Genomic DNA, 22,476 nt, shown 5'->3' with positions numbered 1-22,476 from the left:
TAATAGGTCAGGGTGACTTTGAGATGATGACTTTTGTCACCTGTCATAAAGTTTTCAAAGTTTTATTAATATTCAAACAGATAACTTTTTGCTTGTTAACTGATCTTTGAAGCAAAAATTTAATAGATTTCCAGGACTCATTACGAGTCTCTCTAAAATTTGGAGGTGGGGTAGATTGGTTAGTCATTTGGCTTAAATTTTCCTACCTACAAAATAGTGTTTCTGTATTTCCCAGTTTTAATTAGGAGCACGTTCAAAATCATAGAAATTTAGCACTGGAAATCATACAGGGATAGGAATGAAATGGGCTATTAACTTGGGTCTGTGAATATTATAAAACTTAATTCTGAGAAGGAAAGATCTTTTTCAGACTGCCAACGAGATCCATGACTCAAACCCATAATTTACCAATGTCCTAATTTTGCTAATGAGATTTGAGACCTTGATCAGGGGCACACAATTATTATTAGTAGAAGACAGATCCAGAATCCAGCCTTCTGACTTTTAGTCCAGTGCTTTTTTTCATCATACCCATTTGTATGATTTACATTCAAGTTACATTCTGCAAATGTGCTTTTGTTACCTTCTTTTAGGATGAATTATCTATCTCCAGTCCAGGGCATTAGCTGTCAAAAAATTGAAAATATGTTGTACTATATCTAGAATTCATGTATGCTTTATCCTTATAATGCAAGATCAACTTGTTTTCTTTTGGTTTTACCTGTTGACCCTGAAAGTTTTGATCAGAGGTGATTCTGAAGAGTAAAATAATGCCATGGCATCTTAATTTATATGCTTTTATGATATAGATATAATCCCTAGAAAATAGGTTTTAAGTATTTCTAGGTTGAGCTATATTTTAGAGACAGCAGAGATACTTCCCAGTTAAAGGAATTTTCTGTTAAGCAAATGATTATTCCTCATTTTATCTTCTATGTACAATCTGGGTTTGTATAACCATCTTTTTGAGCACTAAAATGAACAAGTCAGGAAAATTTTATTGCAGTAGCATACATATGTATGTGTATATAAATATATATATACAAATAAATATAAATATACACACACACACACACCTATACCTGAGTAGTAATCTTCTACAGTGGACTCTCTTGAATTTGTATTTCCAGGTATTTAGTCTGCTTTTAGGTTTAAGATGAGCACTTGCCCAGGAGTCTTTGCCCTAGATAGAATGTTTCTAAAAGGTGCTCTGTCTGAATAACATCATCTTAAGGATTGATTTATCTTAGTTGTCAGGATGTGCACTAACATGGATTCTTCTCACTTTGTATTTATATTTCAGCTGATACAGAAGACGTGTGTATTGTGGAAAGATTGTTTTCAAGTAGCCTGGTGGCCATTGTTAGCCTCAAAGCTCCACGAAAACTAAAAGTCTGCCATTTTAAGAAGGGGACTGAAATATGCAATTATAGCTATTCCAATACAATATTGGCAGTCAAATTGAATAGACAGGTGAGTTAACAGCCTTTGAAAAATAGGGAGTTAAATGTATCCAGATCTTTTTGTAAATGTTTCAATGACTTTTCATTTCTCACAGTAGTTCAAACTCCTTTATTCAAGGTCCTTCAGTTTCTTGCCTTCATGAATCCTCTTCTTCAGCAAAACCAATTTATTCATTGTCTCCCAAATATGCCTTGCAGTTCTACCTTCCTGTCAGCTCATCACACAATTGTATATTCTTGTGACATCCTTTCCACTCTTGTTTTGAATCATTATTTGGTTTAGCATTTTATATATTTATGTCTTACCTCCCCAACCAGTTCCTATGTTTTTAGAGAAGGAGGAACTTTAGCTCATCCCTTCCTGTTTTCTGCACATAGGAGAACCTTAATCTTTTTTGATTTGGTTTTATGAGACTTCCCTACTCAGCTCTTATTTGCTTAGTGAATAAGTGCATTGTCAGGAAAAGGGCTCTCCCTAAGGATCCCTAAAAGCTTTCTGTTCATGGCATGGAGTTGAGTGTAAGGGAAAGATAATTGCACAGCTGGCTGGTAGAATAAATACTGCTGTTATTAGAGAAATCTAACTACTCTGATATACAGATGCGGTAATTATTATGTATTACTTTCATTAAACAAATGCATATTTAAATGATCCTAACATTTCAGGATAGATTCATATGGTAATCTTGTTTCTTTTTTTTTCATTTCATTCTTTAGAGGTTGATAGTATGCCTAGAAGAATGTCTATACATACACAATATTCGTGATATGAAGGTACTGCATACAATCAGGGAAACTCCCCCAAACCCTGCAGGTAAATTCACTTCTGAAAAGAAAACTAATACTCTGTATTAGTCTATTGGAAAATTCAGAACACTCTTTAAAATATTTGGTTTCCATCATGTATCTTTATAGTTACCTTTCAATTATTTTAGGTAACTGCAGGTGGGAGATTTCCTAACTACACTGGATTTAAGTAATTTATAAGAGACTAAAAGTTTAGTGGATATAGACAGACATAAAATCAGGAAGAGCTAGATTCCCACCTTTCTCAGGCATATCTGTAAAATGCCTATAACCCCAAACCTTTTGTACCTTTCCCACAGGGTTGTTTTGAGGATTGAATGGGAATTTGTAGAAAGCAAGTACTTTGTAAACTGGAAAGCAATATATAAATATCACCTTAAGTGATACGTATAGAAAATTAGGCATAGGTAATTTTCTTTTTGGCAGTCAAAGAATGTGAGATGAAAGCATTTTGCTTTAAACGCATCCTCTCCAAAACAACCTGAACTGTTAAATTGAGTTCTGGGCAGGAAAGCCAATTTTTTTTCATGCCATTTTTCCAGCTTATGTCAGCTTAGGAAGTCAGAGATCTGTGGGGCAGGGACAGGATCAGAGCATGCAGTACCAGTAGTGGTGTTATAATGCCTGACTGTAGTAACAGCATGTAGCAGTAGATTTCAGGAGACACCATATATTAGCACTGGGAGTAGGAACAGGTGCCATCTGGCCACTCTGTCACCAGTACCCAGTTACAGGACAGAGAGAGGTGGTCATGGGGGAACAGGGGATCCCTGCCTGAGTAAGGATTAGAACTTCAGACCAAGAGGGCAGTAAGGGGACTTCTTCCAGGATCACATCATATTGGAAACACTGAAAACTCCATGGGCCCCCCACTAAGTTATGAAAGTGGCAAAGATTATATAGAAAAGACAGAGAAGCTCAGGCTAGATATAACCCACCTCCAATCTCCAGAGAGGTGAGCAGACTCCTACAAACAGAAAAAAAGTTTACCATAAAACTTACATTATGATAGGTCAACAACAAACTGAGAAGACAATGACTTAAACATCTATAAGCTAAGCCTCAGATAAAAATGCAGTCCAAGTCCTAGAAGAACTAAAGAAAAATTTTAAAGCAAAAACTGATTTTTAAAATTCAAATGAGAGACAGTTCCTAACTATATGACCCTGCCTGGGCAAGTCACTTAACCCTGATTGTCTAGCCTTTGCCAGGCTTCCATCTTATAGAACTAATACTAAGACAAAAGGTAAGGGTTTTGTTTTTTAACTGAGTAAGAGCAGTAGAGAAAAAATCGAAAGGAAACTATGCAAGAAAATGGTAAAGAGAATTAGGTTGTCAAAAGTGGAACAAAAATACTGATAAAACTCATTAAAAAATCAGAATTGTCTAAAAGGTAAACATGGTACAAAATGTCACTGAACAAAACATCTTAAAAGTTAAGAATTTTTGTAATTAATATATGTTTATATAAAACACAATACTTTTCCTTTTTATGAGAATAGCTGTTCAAGTTCAAGCTCTAAAATTAAAAATTTGTTAGGCATTAAAAGTGGTTGTCTTGGCATTATATACTTTCGGTAAATTTGAATCGGGTCAGTTGCCCATACTCCCCAGTTATGTAATTATCAAGTGGGCAAATGTTCGAAATGAAGTAAATTGCTAAAATTTTAAATGCTATGTATGTCTTCTATATACAAATTTGTCTTTTAATTGGCAGAGGAAAAAATCTTAAGCCTCTCTCCCTCTTCCTCCCCATTCTCACCACTGGTTCCCTGTATTCTTCACAGGTTTGTGTGCACTGTCAATAAACAATGACAACTGTTACTTGGCTTATCCTGGGAGTGCAACTATTGGAGAAGTACAAGTCTTTGACACCATTAATTTGGTAAGGATACCTTTTTCAAAATAGGATTGATTAAGCAAGTTTTTTTTGGAGGGGGGGTTTGGAAATGTAAATTTTCTTGGGTTGTTGTAGTTAGGCCTTTTGTTAATTTAATCTGTGAGATCTCAGACAGCTTTGTATTTTGCCCTTTATTGGCTAATATTTTGCCATGTTTATTAAAACTTCAGCTATCCACTATCCATTGCTTTAGCATTATAGAATTCAATAAAGTAAAGCAGTTTTGTCCTATACAAATTGTTTTCATCAACTAATTAACATTTTAGCAGCAACTAATCTGTATTTCTATCATTAAACTGATGCATTGTAATTTCTTGCTCAATAATTTCATATTTTGTTTCTTTTTACACTTTTCAGAGGGCTGCTAATATGATACCAGCTCATGATAGTCCCCTAGCAGCTTTGGCTTTTGATGCAAGTGGTACCAAACTTGCCACAGCTTCTGAGAAGGTAGGTCATAATTGACTATAGCCCAAATATTTTTATTTTAAGGTTTTTGGCAATACTTTGCACATAGCTAACCATGTTCCCATGTAAATATTATAAAGGAGATAAAGTTGTGATTTTTAACTATTGCACATTGGTAGAACTAAATTTAGAATTTGGGTCATATAGACAGGTAGAAAAGGGTGGTTTCAACCATTTCATAAGTTTTGAGCTCTTAAATCAATGAGAATAAACTCTTATCTACTTAGTATAATTGGACACTTTAAATAAAATTTACTTTGCTTTAAAATATTTCTATTTATATATTTATATAAATAAAAATTGTTTATTCCTACAGTGAGACCTAAAGGGAAATGTGATTATATAATCCCAACTTTCTTGCCACTGGTAGAGTCTTGCTGGGGGAAAAAAATCACAGTTCTTATTGAGCCCCATTTTTAAAATTTATTCCAAACTTTTGTTCATCTTCATTTCCCTATATATCCCTCCCCACTACCCAAAGAGCTATCTTTTATAACAGAATAAAATAATAGAAAGTTATATGATCTGCATCCCTGTCTTTTACCACTGCAAAAGAGAGAAGGTACATTTTCAACCTCAGTCATCATAGTTTCACAGAATTCTTTGAATTTTGAGGGATTTGGAGGTTTCTTCTATTTTTATTCAACATGGTCATTGTTTTCCAGTTTTCACATTTTTCTATTACTTTTCCTTTTTCTTATTATAGGGAACTGTTATTAGAGTATTTTCCATTCCAGAAGGACAGAAAATCTTTGAGTTCCGGAGAGGAGTAAAGAGGTAACTTTGTAGCAACATTTCTTGGAAATTTTTAAGGTTATATTTAAATTTCATTTGTGGATAATGCCTAAACAAAATTTTAACTTGTTTCAGTTTAAACAAAGAGGAAATCCAGTATTGGGTTTTTAGGGAAGATTTATAGAATTTCTTTGGGATTAGGAAAGTATCCTTCCAAAATCTAGATTTTAAAACTCTAGTTTAAAACTCTAGAGTGATTCATGTGGTGTTGCAAGATCCTGAAAAAGGATTGACTGTATACTTTCCCTCTTAGTGCTTTAGGCAACTCTAAGACTAGGTAGCAGAAAAGTTGCCAACCTGCTTTGCAATTTCTTACCAGCAGCTCCCTAAATCAATGTGAAACTATAGGTCTGGCCCTAACTCACCGCATGCTAAGTAGTGCTGTACATTAAGTAGAGTAATGGCAAATAATATACTTTTTAAGTGAGAAATATCCAGACAGGATAACTTGAGTACAATGCTTAGATTCAGGTGCAGTTTTATACCACTTTGTATAAGAATCTGATACTTAATAGCCATGTGACCTCAGACAAATAATTTAATCTCTGCCTTAGTTTCTATAAAGTGCTCATTAGCGTAGTATGTTTTTATACATGCTTGTTCTTTTTCCTTCTCCTTTCTCTAAAGATAAATAAGAGTCTTACTTGAAAACTAATTCATTGTGATGGTATATTTTAAAGATTCCCCCCCCCCCCCTTTTCATTCTCCCTACTTCATGAGAAAATGAATGAGAAGTAGAGAATGAGAAGTATCCTGTTGCAGTAAATAGTCATATCTAAGCAGATATTTCTTTTAATTTTACTAGCAACTTTCTGATTTTCTTTAGAGGGGTTAGAACAGTAAATTGTAGCTTTAACATAATTGACTCTCTTCTCCAGGTGTGTAAGCATCTGCTCTTTGGCCTTCAGCATGGATGGAATGTTCCTCTCTGCTTCCAGTAACACTGAAACAGTGCACATCTTCAAACTTGAGACTGTGAAAGAGAAGTGAGTTAGAGATAATTAGATTTTAGAAACCATTACATAATCTTAGAAATGGACAGCTTCTTCTAGGAACAGAAGATTATATTGGGAAGGGATAGACCATTTAGGTAGCTAGTTGGCACAGTGGCATAGTGACTTGAGGGCTGGGCCTGGAGTCAGGAAGGTAAACCTGTCTTCAGTAGCTTATTTAGGGGTTAGCCGGGTGGCTCAGTGGATTGAGAGCCAGGCCTAGAGACAGGAAGTTCAAATCTGGCCTCAGACACTTCCCAGCTGTGTGACCCTGGGCAAGTCACTTAACCTCCATGGCCAAACCCATACTATTCTTCGGCTTTGGAGCCAATACACAGTATTGATTCCAAGATGGAAGGCAAGGGTTTTATTTTAAAAAAGAGCTGTGACCCAAGGCAAGCTACTTGTGTTTATCTGAGTTTTCCCAAATGTAAAATGGGATCATAATTCCCAAGGTGTTTATAAGAACTATTAGTGCTTAGTAACAGTACCTGACACATACATAGGAGATGTTTGTCCCTCCTGTCTTCCTCCCTTTCCTCCCCTTTTTAAAAAATGTCTTGGAGGAATTGCTAACTCTTAAACAAATCACTCCTTTTTGGGAGTACCTCCAAAAATGTTCCCTATAATTTAACCACTTAAAAAACCCCCAACCTTTTCCTTAGAATCAGTATTGTTCCAAGACAGTTCCATCAGTTCCAAGACAGAAGAGCACTAAGGCCTGGCCAGTGGGAGATTAAGTAGTTTCCTCAGAGTCAGATAGTCAAGAGTGTCTGAAGTTGATATTTGAACTCAGGACTTCTTTAACTGTAGGCCAGGTTTTCAATCCACTGAACCCACCTAGTTGCCCCCATAATTAAGTCTTAAACTTGCCTATTTGTAATTTCCATCTATTTTTTAAAATCCCTACCTTATGTCTTAGAGTGGATATTAAGTACCTTTTCCAAGGGAGAAGAGTGTTAAGGGCTAGGCAATTTGAGTTAAGTGATTTGCCCCTAGAAAAATAGCTAGGAAGTGTCTTGAGGCCAAATTTGAACCCAGATCTTCCCAACTCCAGGCCTAGTGCGCTATCTCCTGTGTCACCTAGCTGCTCCCCATCTATTCTTTTTTAAACCCCTTCCTTCCATCTTGGAATCAATAATGTGTATTGGTTCCAAGGCAGAAGAGCAGTAAGGTTTAGGCAATGGGGTTAAGTGACTTGCCCAGGATCACACAGCTGGGAAGTATGTTGAGGCTAGATTTGAACCCAGGACTTCCCATCTCTGGGCCTGGCTCTCAGTCCACCGCTCCCTCTATTCTCTTTTAATCTCTAGATAAAACATGACACACTTTTGAATCAAATCCCCCTTCTGATGTTTATTGCTTGTGTAATGTAGGCAAGTAACTTAAACACTCTGGGCCTTATCTGGAAAAAGAAAGAATAGATGGTAACCTCTGAGGTCTTTTCCAGTTCTAATCTATGATCCTCATCCACATACCTAAATCCTCTCGTCATCTGCATGTCAGTCAGTCTTCTTGCCCATCTCAGTATCTTTCTCTAGTATCATTCCTAAAATGTGGATAGCTATATGGATATGCTAGCTAGGATGTTAGCATAGCATTCCAATTTTGGTTTGCTATGAAATAAAACTTTAGAGCAGTGATTCCTAAAGTGGGCGCCACCTCCCCCTTGTGGGTGCTGCATTGATTCAGCGGGGTGGTGATGGCCACAGGTGCATTTATTTTTCCTATTAATTGCTATTAAAATTTAAAAAAATTTCCAGGGGGCTAAGTAATATTTTTTCTGGAAAGGGGGGGGGCGGTAGGCCAAAAATTTGGGAATCACTGCTTTAGAATAACTGTCTATGAAGCTGACCTTTGTAAGGGCAGCCACATGGCTCAGTGGATAGTATCAGGTCTCAAAAGAAAGACTGGGCTGAAATCCGACTTCTGACACTTGCTAGTTGTCTGACTCTGGGCACAACCCCCATTGCCTAGTCCTTACTGTTATTATCCCTTGGAACGAATATTTAAGACAAAGTAAATTTTTTAAAATGCTCTTATAAATGCTTTTGTAAAATCAGGAACTAAATTTAAAAAAGTAACTCTTCATGGATACCCAATATAAATACACATTCCTTGTCCTTGTATTGGGCATTAAAGTGTATATTTTGTCCTTATAACAAAGAAATGGAATGGTATTTAATTATACACTATCTGGTGTTGCAGAAGGTTTTTAGGAGACTTTTCTTACAGACAACATTCCATTTAACTCTAATAATTCATTTAATGAATGTCATTTAATGATTCAGAAATGTGTAAAGGTAGTATTTTAAGTGTCACAGGCTTTACATTAATGAGGAAGTAAGAACTGAATTCATAAGAGTAATAGGTTTTTCTGTTCCTGGAGGATTTTCATGAAGGAAATCAAGAAAATTAATACTAATTTCTTATAGACCTCAGGAGGAACCCACTACCTGGACTGGTTACTTTGGGAAAGTTCTTATGGCCTCTACTAGCTATTTGCCCTCCCAAGTAACGGAAATGTTTAACCAGGGAAGAGCATTTGCTACTGTCAGACTACCATTCTGCGGTCACAAAAATATCTGTTCACTTGCCACGTGAGTACGGTTATTGGTGTCTGTATAATCTTATTTGAAGTAATTATATTGTATAGCAAAGGACCTTCTGACCCAAGTTGTATGAAGTCATCACAGATCAGCTGCTGAGTTTGAGTTTGCTTAATATTTGTGTGACTGGACAAATAACACCTGGGCCTGTTTCCACATGTAAAGTGACTTAAAAATTAGTATATGTACTACTGCTAGTGTTTACAGTTTGCAAATTTTAAAGTAATATATAAATGAACTTATCATCTTATGCTACATGAAATGAGCCCGTTCAGTGAAACAAATCTTCTATATTTGCACTGAAGAAAAATATTTTAAAAATTAGTGAAAAGTTACTTTGGTTTAAAAAATGATGACCCAAAGTTCTCAGGTGTATCTTAAACACACAATCAGTCATTACTTAAAAATTTTTTTTAATTGTATGAGGGTCCAGTCATGGAATGCCCTGATTATAAATAGCTGTAGGTGAATAAAAGGTGACCTTTTACATTTTGATTATGCATCCTCCTTCCTCACTAGAGTTTGGGTGTTTAATCAAATTCCTCTTCCTGGTGCTCCAAATGGCTTTTTGAAATTAGCTCATTTTTATTGATTACTCTTTATTATTTTCATCTTTCCCCTAACTAGGGTGGAATGTTATCTATCTCATAACAATGTCTGTATTTAACAGTATGCCATATCTTCCACCTCTGCATTTGAATGGAGTGAGATACATTTTCTGAACTACTCTGAACTGACAAACTTGGTCATAATTATTTAGCATTCTTTTTTTTGTTGTTGTTTTTAGAATTCCTATCTATTTTCACTTTTCATTTTATATTTGACAAGGTCAAATATCCATTATTTAAAGATGAGAAATGGGGGCAGCTGGGTAGCTCAGTGGGTTGAGAGCCAGGCCTAGAGACAGGAGGTCCTGGGTTCAAATCTGGCCTCAGACACTTCCCAGCTGTGTGACCCCTGGCAAGTTACTACCCCCCCCCCCCCCAATTGCCTAGCCCTTACCACTCTTCTGCCTTGGAGCCAATACACAGTATTGACTCCAAGACTGAAGGTAAGGGTTAAAAAAAAAAGTTTGGATTTTTAAAGAATGAGTTTTATAAGCTTTGGTTTGATCCATTTGAAATTGTATGTTCACATAGTTCATAAATTACCCTTTTTGTTAGAAGAGACTTCTATAACTTCTTTGGAGGCACAGTGGAAAGGTGGCTGGATTTTGGAATTGATAGACCTAGTTTAAAATTCTGCCTATATGATTAACTATCTTGCCCTCTCTGCAAATAAGGGGATTTTTATGACCCTATATTAACACTGGGGAAGCATATTTAGCTATCCAGAGTCATTCAGCAAGCTCATTTTGGTATGTTAATAAGGTTAAACATAGGCTTCTAGTTTGTAAGAAATGTTTCTCTCCTCTTAGAATTCAGAAGATTCCCCGATTATTAGTAGGAGCTTCTGATGGTTACTTATATATGTACAACCTGGATCCTCAGGAAGGAGGGGAATGCACCCTGATGAAACAACACAAGTAAGTTTACCTTAGATTTCATAAGTACACCTCCTCCTTACATATTTTTTTGGAATTTGGTTAAAGGGGAAATGAAAAAATGAGCGTTTAGTATATTCATTGAATTTTTTGAAAAGTTTCAAATTTGTTAGATTTTTCCTTTCTTGAATTGAACTGATTATGTGGCAATGAAGTTCTTGAGGATAGGAAGTTTTGATGTTTATATCTCTAGAACATAGCTCATTTTAAAGAATTTTTTTATTTTAAAAAATTTTCCATGGTTACATGATTCATGTCTATTTCCCTCCTTCTCCTCTCTTCCCTCCCCTCTCCCATAGTTGACAATTCCCCTGGGTTTTATGCATCAATCAAAACCTATTTCCAGAGTATTTTTGTAAGAGGATTTTTTTTAGAAATCAAAACCCCAAATAGTATACCCACATAAACAAGTGATAAATCATTTTCAATTACTGTGTAACTGCAGCTATATTTTTGTACAAACAGATCCTTTCCTTTTTTTTTAAAATGACTTTGGGATACAAACCTAGCAGTGGTTTTGCAGGATTAAAGGGTATGCATTCTTTTAAAGCCCTTTTGGGCATACTTCCAAATTACCTTCCAGAATGGTTGGATCACAACTCTACCAGCAATGCATTAGTGTCCCAGTTTTGCCACATCCCCTCCAACATTTATTTTACTTATACAGGCCACTAGCTCTCTTCTTAATACATTCTTAATAAATGCATACTGATGTGAGTTGGATATTAAAATCAGATATTGCCACTAGAGTGTTGGCCTTTGAATTTTGTACTTTAGTATGAAGACCAATTTAAAATTATGAAAACTTATCAATTAGTATAGGTTCTTAAATATGTTTTGATTTGTAGAAATTTAATTAGTTGTTTGTTATACTTGTTTTTGTTTTGTTTAGCCTTTTGAAAGAAATAGAGGAGGAAAAATTTTTCCTAGACTGAGACATACTTCCTTCAACATGATCACTTGGAGTGAACCCCACCACATTTCACTTCTGAGTGGTACATAATTAATGAATTGCTCTTGTTAGTAGGACATAGTGACTGTGCCTAGCTATTGCTAGGCTACACCAATGAGGTAGCTTCCTGAAGTCTGGCTCCTCACTCAGCTGCTGTGCCTCTTAGCAAACTCTACAATGGATTCTGTGGACCTCTCTGGTAATTCTTTGACCTTGAAGTTTACAAGGTCAAAACCTGGTCTTTCATCTCAGATTCCCTCACAATCAGGAAAGAAGACACAACCAAGGGAAGCAGCATCATGAGTTTGACCAGCCATTGGATATATGTACAAGGGCTCACAGGACTCCATCAAACTTTGAACAGGTTCACCAGACCTCCACACTGATTACTATCAGCAGGCAGACACATTGCACATTCATCATGGACTGAACATTGGCCAGTCTCCCTGAGAGACCATCCTTATCTGACAGGGGATGCATTTTGAACATACTGTCCTTATCCAGGGTACTGGGGAAGTTGTCCATTTGTTTTCCTAGTGCCATATAGGGAAGTGTCAATGTAATTTTTTTAAATATACATTTTTTGAGAATCATAGATTAAATTTTTATCTTGATACTGTGAATATCTGTTTTGCTCTGAATGTTTAATAATTTCACTGTTGCTCTCCTCCATGTATATGCTTGCTTCTGTTCAGTTCTGCTTCTGTTCAGTTTTGTAAAAATTCTTTTTAACCCATGTCTTCTGTCTTAGAATTGATACTAAGTGTTGGTTTCAAGGCAGAAGAGTGGTAAGGGCAGGCACTGGATGTTAACTGACTTGTTTTAGGGTCACTCATTTGGGAATTGACTGAGGCCAGATTTGAACTCGGGTCCTCCCATCTCCATACCTGACTCCACTGAGCCACCTTGTTTGTTTGCCTGCATTTGTGTACATTTCAAGAACTTGTTTTATTGATCATTTCTGGGCTGGTTCAGGCAGGTATCTTTTCAGAGTTGGAGTTAGCCCCTGTGGCTATCAGCAAACTCTGCTATAGTACTATACTTGATGGGTCTTTTCACCTTTGGATACTTATCTCATTCATGAAGTAGAGTTGAAGCCAACTTGCTAGAAATCAAGAAGCAATACAATCCCGATCAGAAATTTCTCCAAACAGATAATTAATCTGGAAGAATGAGAAACAAAGAACCTAACCATAAAAAGCTTTCCTGGTGGCAAGGATGCCCAAGACACATACAAAAAGAAAAAAAATGAAAAGATAAGGAAAAGACATTAACAGCTTGCTGCAAGAGGTATAAATGCCCAAGCAACAAACTCACTGAAAATTAGAATGGACTAAATAGAAGCTGATGATTCCAAAGTCAAAAGACTGGGGGGGAAAATGTGAAGTGTCTCATAGCAAAAACAACTGACTTGGAAAAATAGATTGAAGAGAAGAACCTTAATCTTTGGACCATCTGAATACTGAGACCCAAAAAAAAAAGCCTAAACAGATCTGTCTTAGATCTCTTAGAACAGGGGTCGGCAACCTTTTTGGCCGTGAGAGCCATAAATGCCTGCAGAAGGAGGGGGATGGAGGCGGGAGGTGCTGGAATATGAGGTGGGGGCTGAAGGCCCCCCCCCCCCCCCGGGGCACATCCTGGGGCTCTGCCCGCACTGGCAGGTCGGGAGGTGGAGCCAGATATGGCTCAAGAGCCATACGTTGCTGACCCCTGTCTTAGAACTAGTGTGCAAAGTGGAAAGTACTGGTTACTGATAGGAAGAAACAACAAAATGAAAACTTCCAGGAACATCATGGACAAAAATCAAAGCTACTAAGTCAGAAGTAATGCAAGCAGCCAGAAAGAATTCAAACACCAAGGGTCCAGTCAAGATTACATGTGATTTTAGCAGTCGCTACTGCTTAACACAAGCATATGGACTTAAAGCCAAGAATAACTTAACCAAAACTAAATAGAATATTCAGAGAGAAAAAATGAACCTTGAATGGCAATAGAGGACTTGAGAATCGCATTGAAACAGGAAGAAAAAGAAAAAGACAAATGTGAATGAACGATAAGGGACAAAACAAGAATAAACTGCCTACATTCAAATATGAGGAGATGATACACAAATGTGTCCCCTCTTATCAGAGGTGATAGTAATTATACACAAGGCCTAGAAGTGGTTCTGTTATGTCTTTTTAATCCTTACCTTCCCTCTTGGAGTCAATACTGTGTATTGGCTCCAAGGCAGAAGAGTGGTAAAGGGTAGGCAATGGGGGTCAAGTGACTTGCCTAGGGTCACATAGCTAGGAAGTGTCTGAGACCAGATTTGAACCTCCTGTCTCTAGGCCTGCCTCTCAATCCACTGAGCTACCCAGCTGCCCCTTCTGTTATGTCTTAATGATCTTAAAAGAAGAATGGAAAGAGAAGAGTAATACAGTAGAAACAAAGGGAAAGGAAGATTAGGGGAAATCTCATTAAAATGGGAAAGCAGATTTTTACAAAAAGGGATAGGGGGAACAGCTGAAGAGTACAGACAAATGCAATTAGGTACAGAAGTACATTTAACAGTGAAGTAGAAGAATAAGGGGAGGGGGGAAAATTGATCCTAAAGGATTTACAAACAGCTCTTTTTGAGTTGGCAGAGAATGGGGAATCTGAGGAAATTTCCATAAATTAGAGAATGAACAAGTTATGGTATGTAAATGTAGTCAAGTTTTCTTAAAGTTGTGCTGTAAGAAATAATGTAGGGACTGGTTTCAGAGAATTCTATTAATCATACACCATTATCTGTTCAACCATTCCCCCACTGACACACAGTTAATAAATGCTGTGTACCTTTATTTCCATTTCTTAGAACAGAGTTCATGGTAAATATCTTTTAAAGTCTCATGCTTATGGGAAATCACAGTTCAATCATTCCCTCCTCCACCCAAACAGTTATGCAGATTCAATAAAGAATATTTTATTGCGTTTTATGAGGTTACTGCTTATTTAGTATTTAATAAAAGCTTGCCTCAAAATAGGTTCAAAATAGCTTTCCCATACCCAAAAGGGATTTTTTTCCCCCCAAGAAAAGGAAAAAAATCAAGTTTCCTATCACAGCAGGCTTCCCAGACCATGTGAAATTGTCCTTGCAATTACCTGTAAGCCTCAGGTGAGAAGCCCATTTAATGTATAACAACTGAATAACAAGGTATAGCAAACAGGCCCCATGTCCAGTGGGGACTAGGAAACTGTTCCTTCTTTTGCCAAGGAATGTTTCTTTTGCTCTGGTTCTATATTCATAGACAGCTTTAAGCCTATAAAAATTTGTTAGGGGATTCTGCAAAAACATAGGGCCCTAAAGTTTTCTCTCAGGACTCCTGATATTCAGGAATCTTAACTAGATGTCTGCATAATAAAATCTGCTGGGTTCTTGAAAAATACACCTACCATTTTCTCTAGGGAACTTTGAAACATCTAAATAATCCAATCGGACATAATCTGCATGTCTTTCCACAAGCAGCACAGCAAATACTTCTGGGTCCCTGAAACAATGTAGGATGCCTAACATTATCTCTAGGGAGCTCTGATTATAGGAAATCCAGATAAAATCTCAATGTCTATACAAATTACTCCAGTATATTCAGGAGCACTTCTACCATACACAATCCCAAAAGGACACCCAGGTTTTCCCCAGAAGATCCCAGAAACTGCAAGGACAATCCAAATGGGCTCTATTTTATTTCCCCCATTTCCATATGCCCTTCTGACATGTATGCAGAGGCCAACAGAACAAAGTCTCATGATTTGTGTCCAAAAAAGTGTTTTTTTCCATTGTGTAAGTCCATCTGGGTGGTGCACTGGAAACATGGCTCTTTATTGGATCAAGCAGTTTTAGTCTTTCAAAATTGTTTTTGAAGTTATTATACATATTGTTCTAGTTCTCTTCACTCTCAGTTCATAGCAGGCTTCAGTTTCATTTATGAATGTGCCATAAGTAAGGATTAAGGTGCCGCTAGGATAACCAGAAAAAGGCAAAAATAGTTATTGTTGTAGAGCTCTCCTAGTCTAGTGGGAGAAACAGCATGTAAGCAACTACTTAAAAATAAGATTTACATAATATGTTGAAGATCATTTCGGAAGGAAAACACTAAGACTCCTTAGTGCCAAAAGTCCCTGAAAATGGGAAGCTTGAAATGAGACCCTACAGCTGATTACATGCAAAGTATTGAAATAAAGAATGTATTAACTGTTGACTTTAATCTCAAAGTTTAAGAAAGCCAGTGTGAAAATTAGGAGTGGTTAGGTACCTTGATCTATAAACATTCTATTTACATAATTTAAAAAGATCTTTACCTCCTATCTTAGGTTGGATACTATTTGATTCAAGGGCAAAAGAGTGGTAAGGGCCAGGAAGTTGGGGTTGTGACTTGGCTAGGATCACAATAGCTAGGAAATGTTTGAGGTTAGATTTGAACCCAGAACCCCTCATCTCTAAGCCTGGCTCTGTCCACGGAACATCTAGCTCCCATTTGCATAATTTAAAAAATATCCCAAAGGAATATTTACTGAGAAAATGTAGAAAGTACAATTATAAAAACATCCTGCCAAAAACACAATCCCCCTTCAGCAACATTTTTGTACCTGGAGAGAAGGAACTTAAAGCTTTCAAGTGAATCAGCAAGCATTAAAAACTATATAAAGTCCTAGCAATATAAAGAAAAATGTGGGGAAAAGGAGTGAAAAGCCAGTGTCCAGTAATTGCCACCTGTTCAGTTTGTGACTTTGCAGGAGATCAGTTTTGATTCAATATATATTTTAAATATGTAATTTTATTATATACAAGCAATGCAAAGATGTGGTGCAAATGGGTTATCTCAAAGGGAAGGCTTAAGCAGTGTGGTGGCCAGGAAAGTTTTGAAAGAGGTAAACACTGACCTAAATCAAGCAAAGAGGAAGTGCAGAAATTGGGTGAAGTGATAGGGAGCTATAGGTATTTATTGAGTTGGAGGGATGGGGAGACATGGGAGAAACGAATTAGATTTGGCGGCTGCATGGAGTTGTAGTGTGAAGTGACTTAAAGCAGAGAGACCAATAAGAAGGCTATTCAATGTGAGGGAATAAGGGCATGCACCAGAGTGGTGATTGGGTTAGTGGAGGAGAGAAATATTGGAACAATGGAAATAATGAATTCAGAGGAGGAGTTGAGTTGATAGGTTTTTTGAGTAGGAGAATGGTAGTGGGAATAGGGAAGTTAGAGCAAACCAGCAAGAATGAATGGAGGTCCATCAGATTTGAGATGGGAATTGATTAAAGTAGAGGACTCAAAAGAGAAATTAAGGTTAAATAAATCTGAGGATCATCTGCCATAGAATACGAGATCACAAAGATATATTCACCCTACCCCCTAGATTACTTCTAAATGGGAATGGCAGTGCTCCTTTGATTCTTGGATGCATTATCTCAATTGCTGGGTGAAGCCAGTTCCTCAGGCCTCACCCTTTCCAGATTTGGTTATCAGGAGACTCCCCTGGAAATTTAGGTGATGTCCTGCTCTCCCCTTCTCTGCTCTTGGGCCAATCTTCTCTTTTCATATAGTAATCTTTATTACTGATTTCAGCTCTTGTGGACTTAGTTTTTGCTATGGGAACAATTTTCAGATTTATGTCTGGTCTCTGCAGAGTTGCAGCTGCCTCTCAAGCTGGAGTTCCAGTAGGCATTTCAATTTGTCCAAAACAACTTTTTTTTTGCCATCCAAAATGACCCCCTTCCAGATTTCACTATCACTGTCAAGGTTATGTTGTCATCTTCTCAGTATCCTAGGCTTTAAAACCTCTTCATCAGCTTTACTTACATACTGAAACTTTGCCAAATACTGATGTTGCTACTTTCATTTCATAGCATCTCATTTACTTCCTCCACACCTAAACCTTTCTACCATCACCCTAGTTCAGGGGTGGGCAACATGGCTCTTTCTGCAGGAGCCATAAAGTCAATTTTTTTCAGGCGCTGTTACAGGAGCGCACTGTGAGCACTGTATGGCTCTCACAAAATGACATTTTAAAAAATGTGGCGTTTATGGCTCTCATGGCCAAAAAGACCCCTGCTCTAGTTCATGCCTTTCACACCTTTTGCCCAGGCTAGTGCAATATTCTGTTTAGGGGGAGAGAGGGAATTAGGTTTTTGTTTTACTTTTCTTTGTATCCCTAGTACTTGTTGATAGATGCTTGTTGACTGACTTCAGATGCTAGACCTAGATATTGGCTTTAAAAAATTTTTTTAAATAATTATTTTTTAGAAAAGTGATCATGTTACATGATTCATGCTCTTACTTTCCCCTTCACCCCCCGGCCCCCCCCACCCCCCCCCACCCCATGGCTGATGTGCATTTCCACTGGTTTTAACATGTGTCATTGACAAGACCTATTTCCAAATTGTTGATAGTTGCATTGGTGTGGTAGTTTCGAGTCTACATCCCCAATCATGTCTGCCTCAACCCATGTGTTCAAGCAGTTGTTTTTCTTCTGTGTTTCCACTCCTATAGTTCTTCCTCTGAATGTGGGTAGTGTTCTTTTCCATAAATCCCTCAGAATTGTCCTGGGTCATTGCATTGCTGCTAGTACAGGAGTCCATTACATTCGATTTTACCACAGTGTATTGGTCTCTGTGTACAATGTTCTTCTGGCTCTGCTCCTTTTGCTCAGCATCAGTTCCTGGAGATCTTTCCAGTTCACATGGAACTCCTCCAGTTTATTATTCCTTTGAGCACAATAGTATTCCATCACCAGCATATACCACAGTTTGTTCAGCCATTCCCCAATTGAAGGGCATATCCTCATTTTCTAGTTCTTTGCCACCACTAAAAGCTCAGCTATAAATATTTTCATATAAGTCTGTTTATGATCTCTTTGGGGTACAAACCCAACAATGGTATGGCTGGATCAAAGGGCAGGCAATCTTTTATAGCCCTTTGAGCATAGTTCCAAATTGCCAGCCAGAATGGTTGGATCAGTTCACAACTCCACCAGCGATGCATTAATGTCCTAATTTGGCCACATCCCCTCCAGCATTCATTACTCTCCCCTTCTTTCATTTTAGCCAATCTGCTAGGTGTGAGGTGATATCTCAGAGTTGTTTTGATCTGCATTTCTCTAATTTTTAGAGATTTAGAACACTTTCTCATGTGCTTATTGATACTTTTGATTTCTTTATCTGAAAATTGCCTATTTGTGTCTCTTGCCCATTTATCAATTGGGGAATGGCTTGATATTTTATACAATTGATTTATCTCCTTGTATATTTGAGTAATTAGATCCCTGTCAGAGTCTTTTGTTATATTTTTCCCCAATTTGTTGTTTCCCTTCTGATTTTGGTGGCATTGTTTTTGTTTGTACAAAAGCTTTTTAATTTAGTATAATCAAAATCATTTATTTTACTAAAAATCTTTTGATACAATATCATGACCTGGTCCATTCTGCTTCAGATAACAATTTACCTAGAACTGTGGTGGTGAACCTATGGCATGTGTGCCAGAAGGGACACTCAGAGAGGCCTTTGTGGGCATGTGCATCCTTGTCCCAGTGCAGGGTTCACCAGAGTTCATTTCTAGAAAGCTAGCAGGGCCAGGCTGCCCCCTCTTCTACTCTCCACACAAGCTTGAGGACATTTTTTTTCACATCACTTGCCCAGTAGCCCAGTGGGAGTGCTTCCTCCTTCCACTGTCTGGGGTATGACCTGGGCAAGGCAGTTTGGGCACTTGGTCTCTAAAAGGTTTGCCATCACTGACCTAGAATCTAGAAAGACTAGTAGAGACAAGGTAGCACTGTGTCTTCATAGCCAATGAAGCAAGCAGATAGGAGAAAGTGGATACCTGGTGGCTGTGGGTTGCTGCTACCACTGCTAGTATTTCATACCACTCAGAGGCTCACAGCGTTTCTTCCTTATTTAAAAGCTTTCAGGAAAGCATTAAATTCTTTTCCAGAGTAAATTTGTTTAGGGTATACTCATGGTTTATAATCTTTGATGCGTGTATCCTTTTCCTTGTTGGTGTTGGGCTACATGATAACGTAATATATCTACATCATGGAAGTTTCATTTTTTCTAAATTTCTACAGGTTGGATGGCAGTATGGAGCCAGCCAATGAAATCTTAGAATCTGCATCCCATGACCGTCCACTAGTAGCTCAGACCTACAGTGCTGCTGTGACAAGAGGTGCTTATGTACCTTCCTCACCTACAAGACATGGTAATAGGGGAGTAGTAGAAGCCTTTCTTATTAAATAGAAATATTTCAAATAACTATAAATATGACATGTCTGATTCTGCTGCTATAGGTTCTTTTGTAGATTTTTGTCTTACCAAACTCTCAAGTCTTTATCTTGTTTTCTTCGATACTCTTGTCAAATATCACATATGTAGGCCTTTGGAAACAGTTTGGATTTTTCAGGCCTTCATTTAGATTTTTTCTTAGCCATACTTCTTTCTTTTCTCTGTTTTGTTTGATAATCTTATCAAAGTGGTAGTGATTCAAGATTTTATTTTTTTGTGTGCAGTTCGCTTCATTATTTCCTTTGCTTCTATGATACTTAAATATGTCTAGAGGTCATTGCTTCAGAGCACCAATCAATATCTTTAAAACTTTGTATGACACTGTCATTCTGAGCAAGTCATTTATTCCCTATTGCCTAACCTTTGCTGCCCTTGTGTTAAGACACAATTATTACTTAGAAGGTAAGAGGGTTTTTTTTTTAAGTCTGTCTGACAGGAAAATAATTTATCTGACTTTGCTCATTTGTTTTGATAGACCAAACAGTGGGAGAGAAGTTGTGATAATTTTTTCATCTTTTCCATTAATATATCTACTCATCAGCTATGGGTAGCCAATTATGACTATAGTAATACTTTGTAATTTTTAACTGTGCTGATAGCATTTAAGTGCATTTCGTCTTTTAAGCTCTTTATCAATACACATTTGAACTTCAAAATTTGGTTTCAGTGTCTCTATATATAGAAAACATGAAATACTCAAAATTGCAGACATTCCTCAGACTATTTTAAAATTGCACAACTTTTTTTAAGAAGCTATTGCTAGAATTCTTATTTTTCATGTCCTCCAAACTATCACTGTTTCTTTGCAGCATACACAGAGGATCTGGGTGCAGTGGGTGGTGCTTGTCTGGAAGATGAAACCAATGCACTACGATTGGATGAAGACAGTGAGCATCCTCCCATGATTCTTCGGACTGACTGAAGTTTAACCTGTGAACTCTAACCCCTTGAAGCAGAGAACACTGGCTTGATACTTCTTTGAGGACTCTGTGTTAAGCTGCTATGAACTTTGAAATGATTTGGGGAAACAGGATGGCAGAGACATTAAGTTGTAGCCGTAGACTAATTCTATACTATTGAGAAAATATATTGTTTTCACTTCTGTGGCTTTTAATCCTATCTATTTTAGCTTTCTTGGTTGTTCCTCTTCTCCCCTTCTCCCCCACGCATTTGTTTGCCAAAATCAGCTGTTTGGTAAAGCCCTTAGACCCTTTTCGCTTTGCATGCATTCATGTGCCAAGCTAGTATAGGAGAAAGAGAAGCCACTTTATAACAAACTAAAGTTTGTATTTCTTTTTATACATGTATATAATAGTAAGTATATATAAAGAAAGTGAAGACATGATTCTTAATGCTGAGGTTAGTTCTGCACTGACAGAGGTCCAGAAAGTTTCTTATGCATGGGCTTGTCGGTGTGCTTTAGTGACTGACGTGTGACCTTTTAAGAGATACCCTCTTTCTTCAGATTCCCCACCCCTGGACCATTTTTTAAAAAAAAAAATTTATTTTATTTTTCGTTAATTAAATTCCTCCTGAATGTTGCTCATTTGTGGGACTTCTTCTGTGATGGATTTTCTTTTGTTCTTGGTTTTGTTTTGTGGGAGTTGGACCAGGGAGGTCTGTTTTCAGATCAAAAGTCAGCTCCTTCCTCATAGCACATGAAGTAGAGAAAGTACTTGAAAACATTTAGGGAATAAGATGATATTTGTATACTTAAGTCATCTGTTCCTTATTTTAGATTTTAGTAGGTTTTTTTTTAAAATCCGTGTGCTGATTTTAAAGAGAGTGCCTATCAACTTAATTTTTCCAGGAAAGCACAAACATTTTTTTAGTTCAGTCTGTAGCTAAACTGTCTTACTGTAAATTCACTCTTTCCATTCTATAAGGGTTTGATCTTTATGAGAATTCTTGAGGGACAAAAATGTGAGAAAGAAGAAACTGGATACAAAATACTTTCTTAGATAGGTTGTGTTTCTGTATACCTTTTGTGTCCTAATTTTTTGAGCTGTATTTAGCAAACTATGAAATTGTGGTTCTAAATGTCACTACTTTGTCAATTTCCCCCCCCCCCCTTTTTTTTAAATAGGAGATACAGGCTAAAACATCCCGAATTACCTCAAACTCTGCATTCCAAAACAAGACACAAACCAGTTTATTTTGTGATAGAAGCTAATGGTTTGAAAGATATAAATCTAACTCAGGGCTGGGCTTAAATTTTGATAAATAGAAGCAAGAAAAATGTTGCTTAAACTAGTTTTTTGGTTTCACTGTTGAGTTTTAAAACATGAGGCAGGAATGAAGGAGTGGAATTTGTTTTCACATTTGTTCTGTCTTGGTCACTGGCTGAATTAGACCATCTGTGAAAGGAAAAAAGTTACTATATAGGTGGAAACCAAAATTAAACTAAAACAAGTCTCTAAGGCAAAATTCTGGCTACAAGTAATCTCCCTCCATTAATTCTCTTTAAGTTTATAAAGGCAAGGAGACAAGAAATATAGGTCCTGTAAGCATCTAAATGATCAAAGGAAAAAAAATGAGAATTGCCTATACCTTTCTTTAACCGAGAACATTCAATGTATTCACTGGATCCTTGCTCTAAAGTGATTCCTAGGAACAGTGTGGTGTCAATTTAAATATACTTTGGAATTGAAG

General features: G+C 37.2%; 1 protein-coding gene across 2 annotated transcripts in view; it reads left to right on the top strand.

The window, feature by feature from the left end:
• Positions 1-21,365, top strand: part of WIPI2 (WD repeat domain, phosphoinositide interacting 2) — a 33,665-nt gene extending 12,300 nt beyond the window's left edge. The window contains exons 3-12 of one of the 2 annotated variants that reach the window (XM_044659932.1): positions 1,304-1,473; positions 2,181-2,277; positions 4,058-4,155; positions 4,528-4,620; positions 5,345-5,415; positions 6,312-6,419; positions 8,861-9,025; positions 10,452-10,559; positions 19,611-19,708; positions 20,634-21,365. In XM_044659932.1, the coding sequence (XP_044515867.1) occupies positions 1,304-1,473; positions 2,181-2,277; positions 4,058-4,155; positions 4,528-4,620; positions 5,345-5,415; positions 6,312-6,419; positions 8,861-9,025; positions 10,452-10,559; positions 19,611-19,708; positions 20,634-20,746 (1,121 nt within the window). In that variant the 3' untranslated portion in view covers positions 20,747-21,365. Of the gene's footprint in view, positions 1-1,303; positions 1,474-2,180; positions 2,278-4,057; positions 4,156-4,527; positions 4,621-5,344; positions 5,416-6,311; positions 6,420-8,860; positions 9,026-10,451; positions 10,560-19,610; positions 19,742-20,633 lie in introns of both variants that reach the window. The other variant, XM_044659931.1, reaches the window with a different exon arrangement.
• Positions 21,366-22,476: the final 1,111 nt, after the last annotated feature.

The sequence above is a fragment of the Gracilinanus agilis genome, chromosome 1, assembly GCF_016433145.1.
Source record: "Gracilinanus agilis isolate LMUSP501 chromosome 1, AgileGrace, whole genome shotgun sequence".
NCBI lineage: Eukaryota > Metazoa > Chordata > Mammalia > Didelphimorphia > Didelphidae > Gracilinanus > Gracilinanus agilis.
This window is presented reverse-complemented; position numbering and strand designations above follow the sequence as displayed.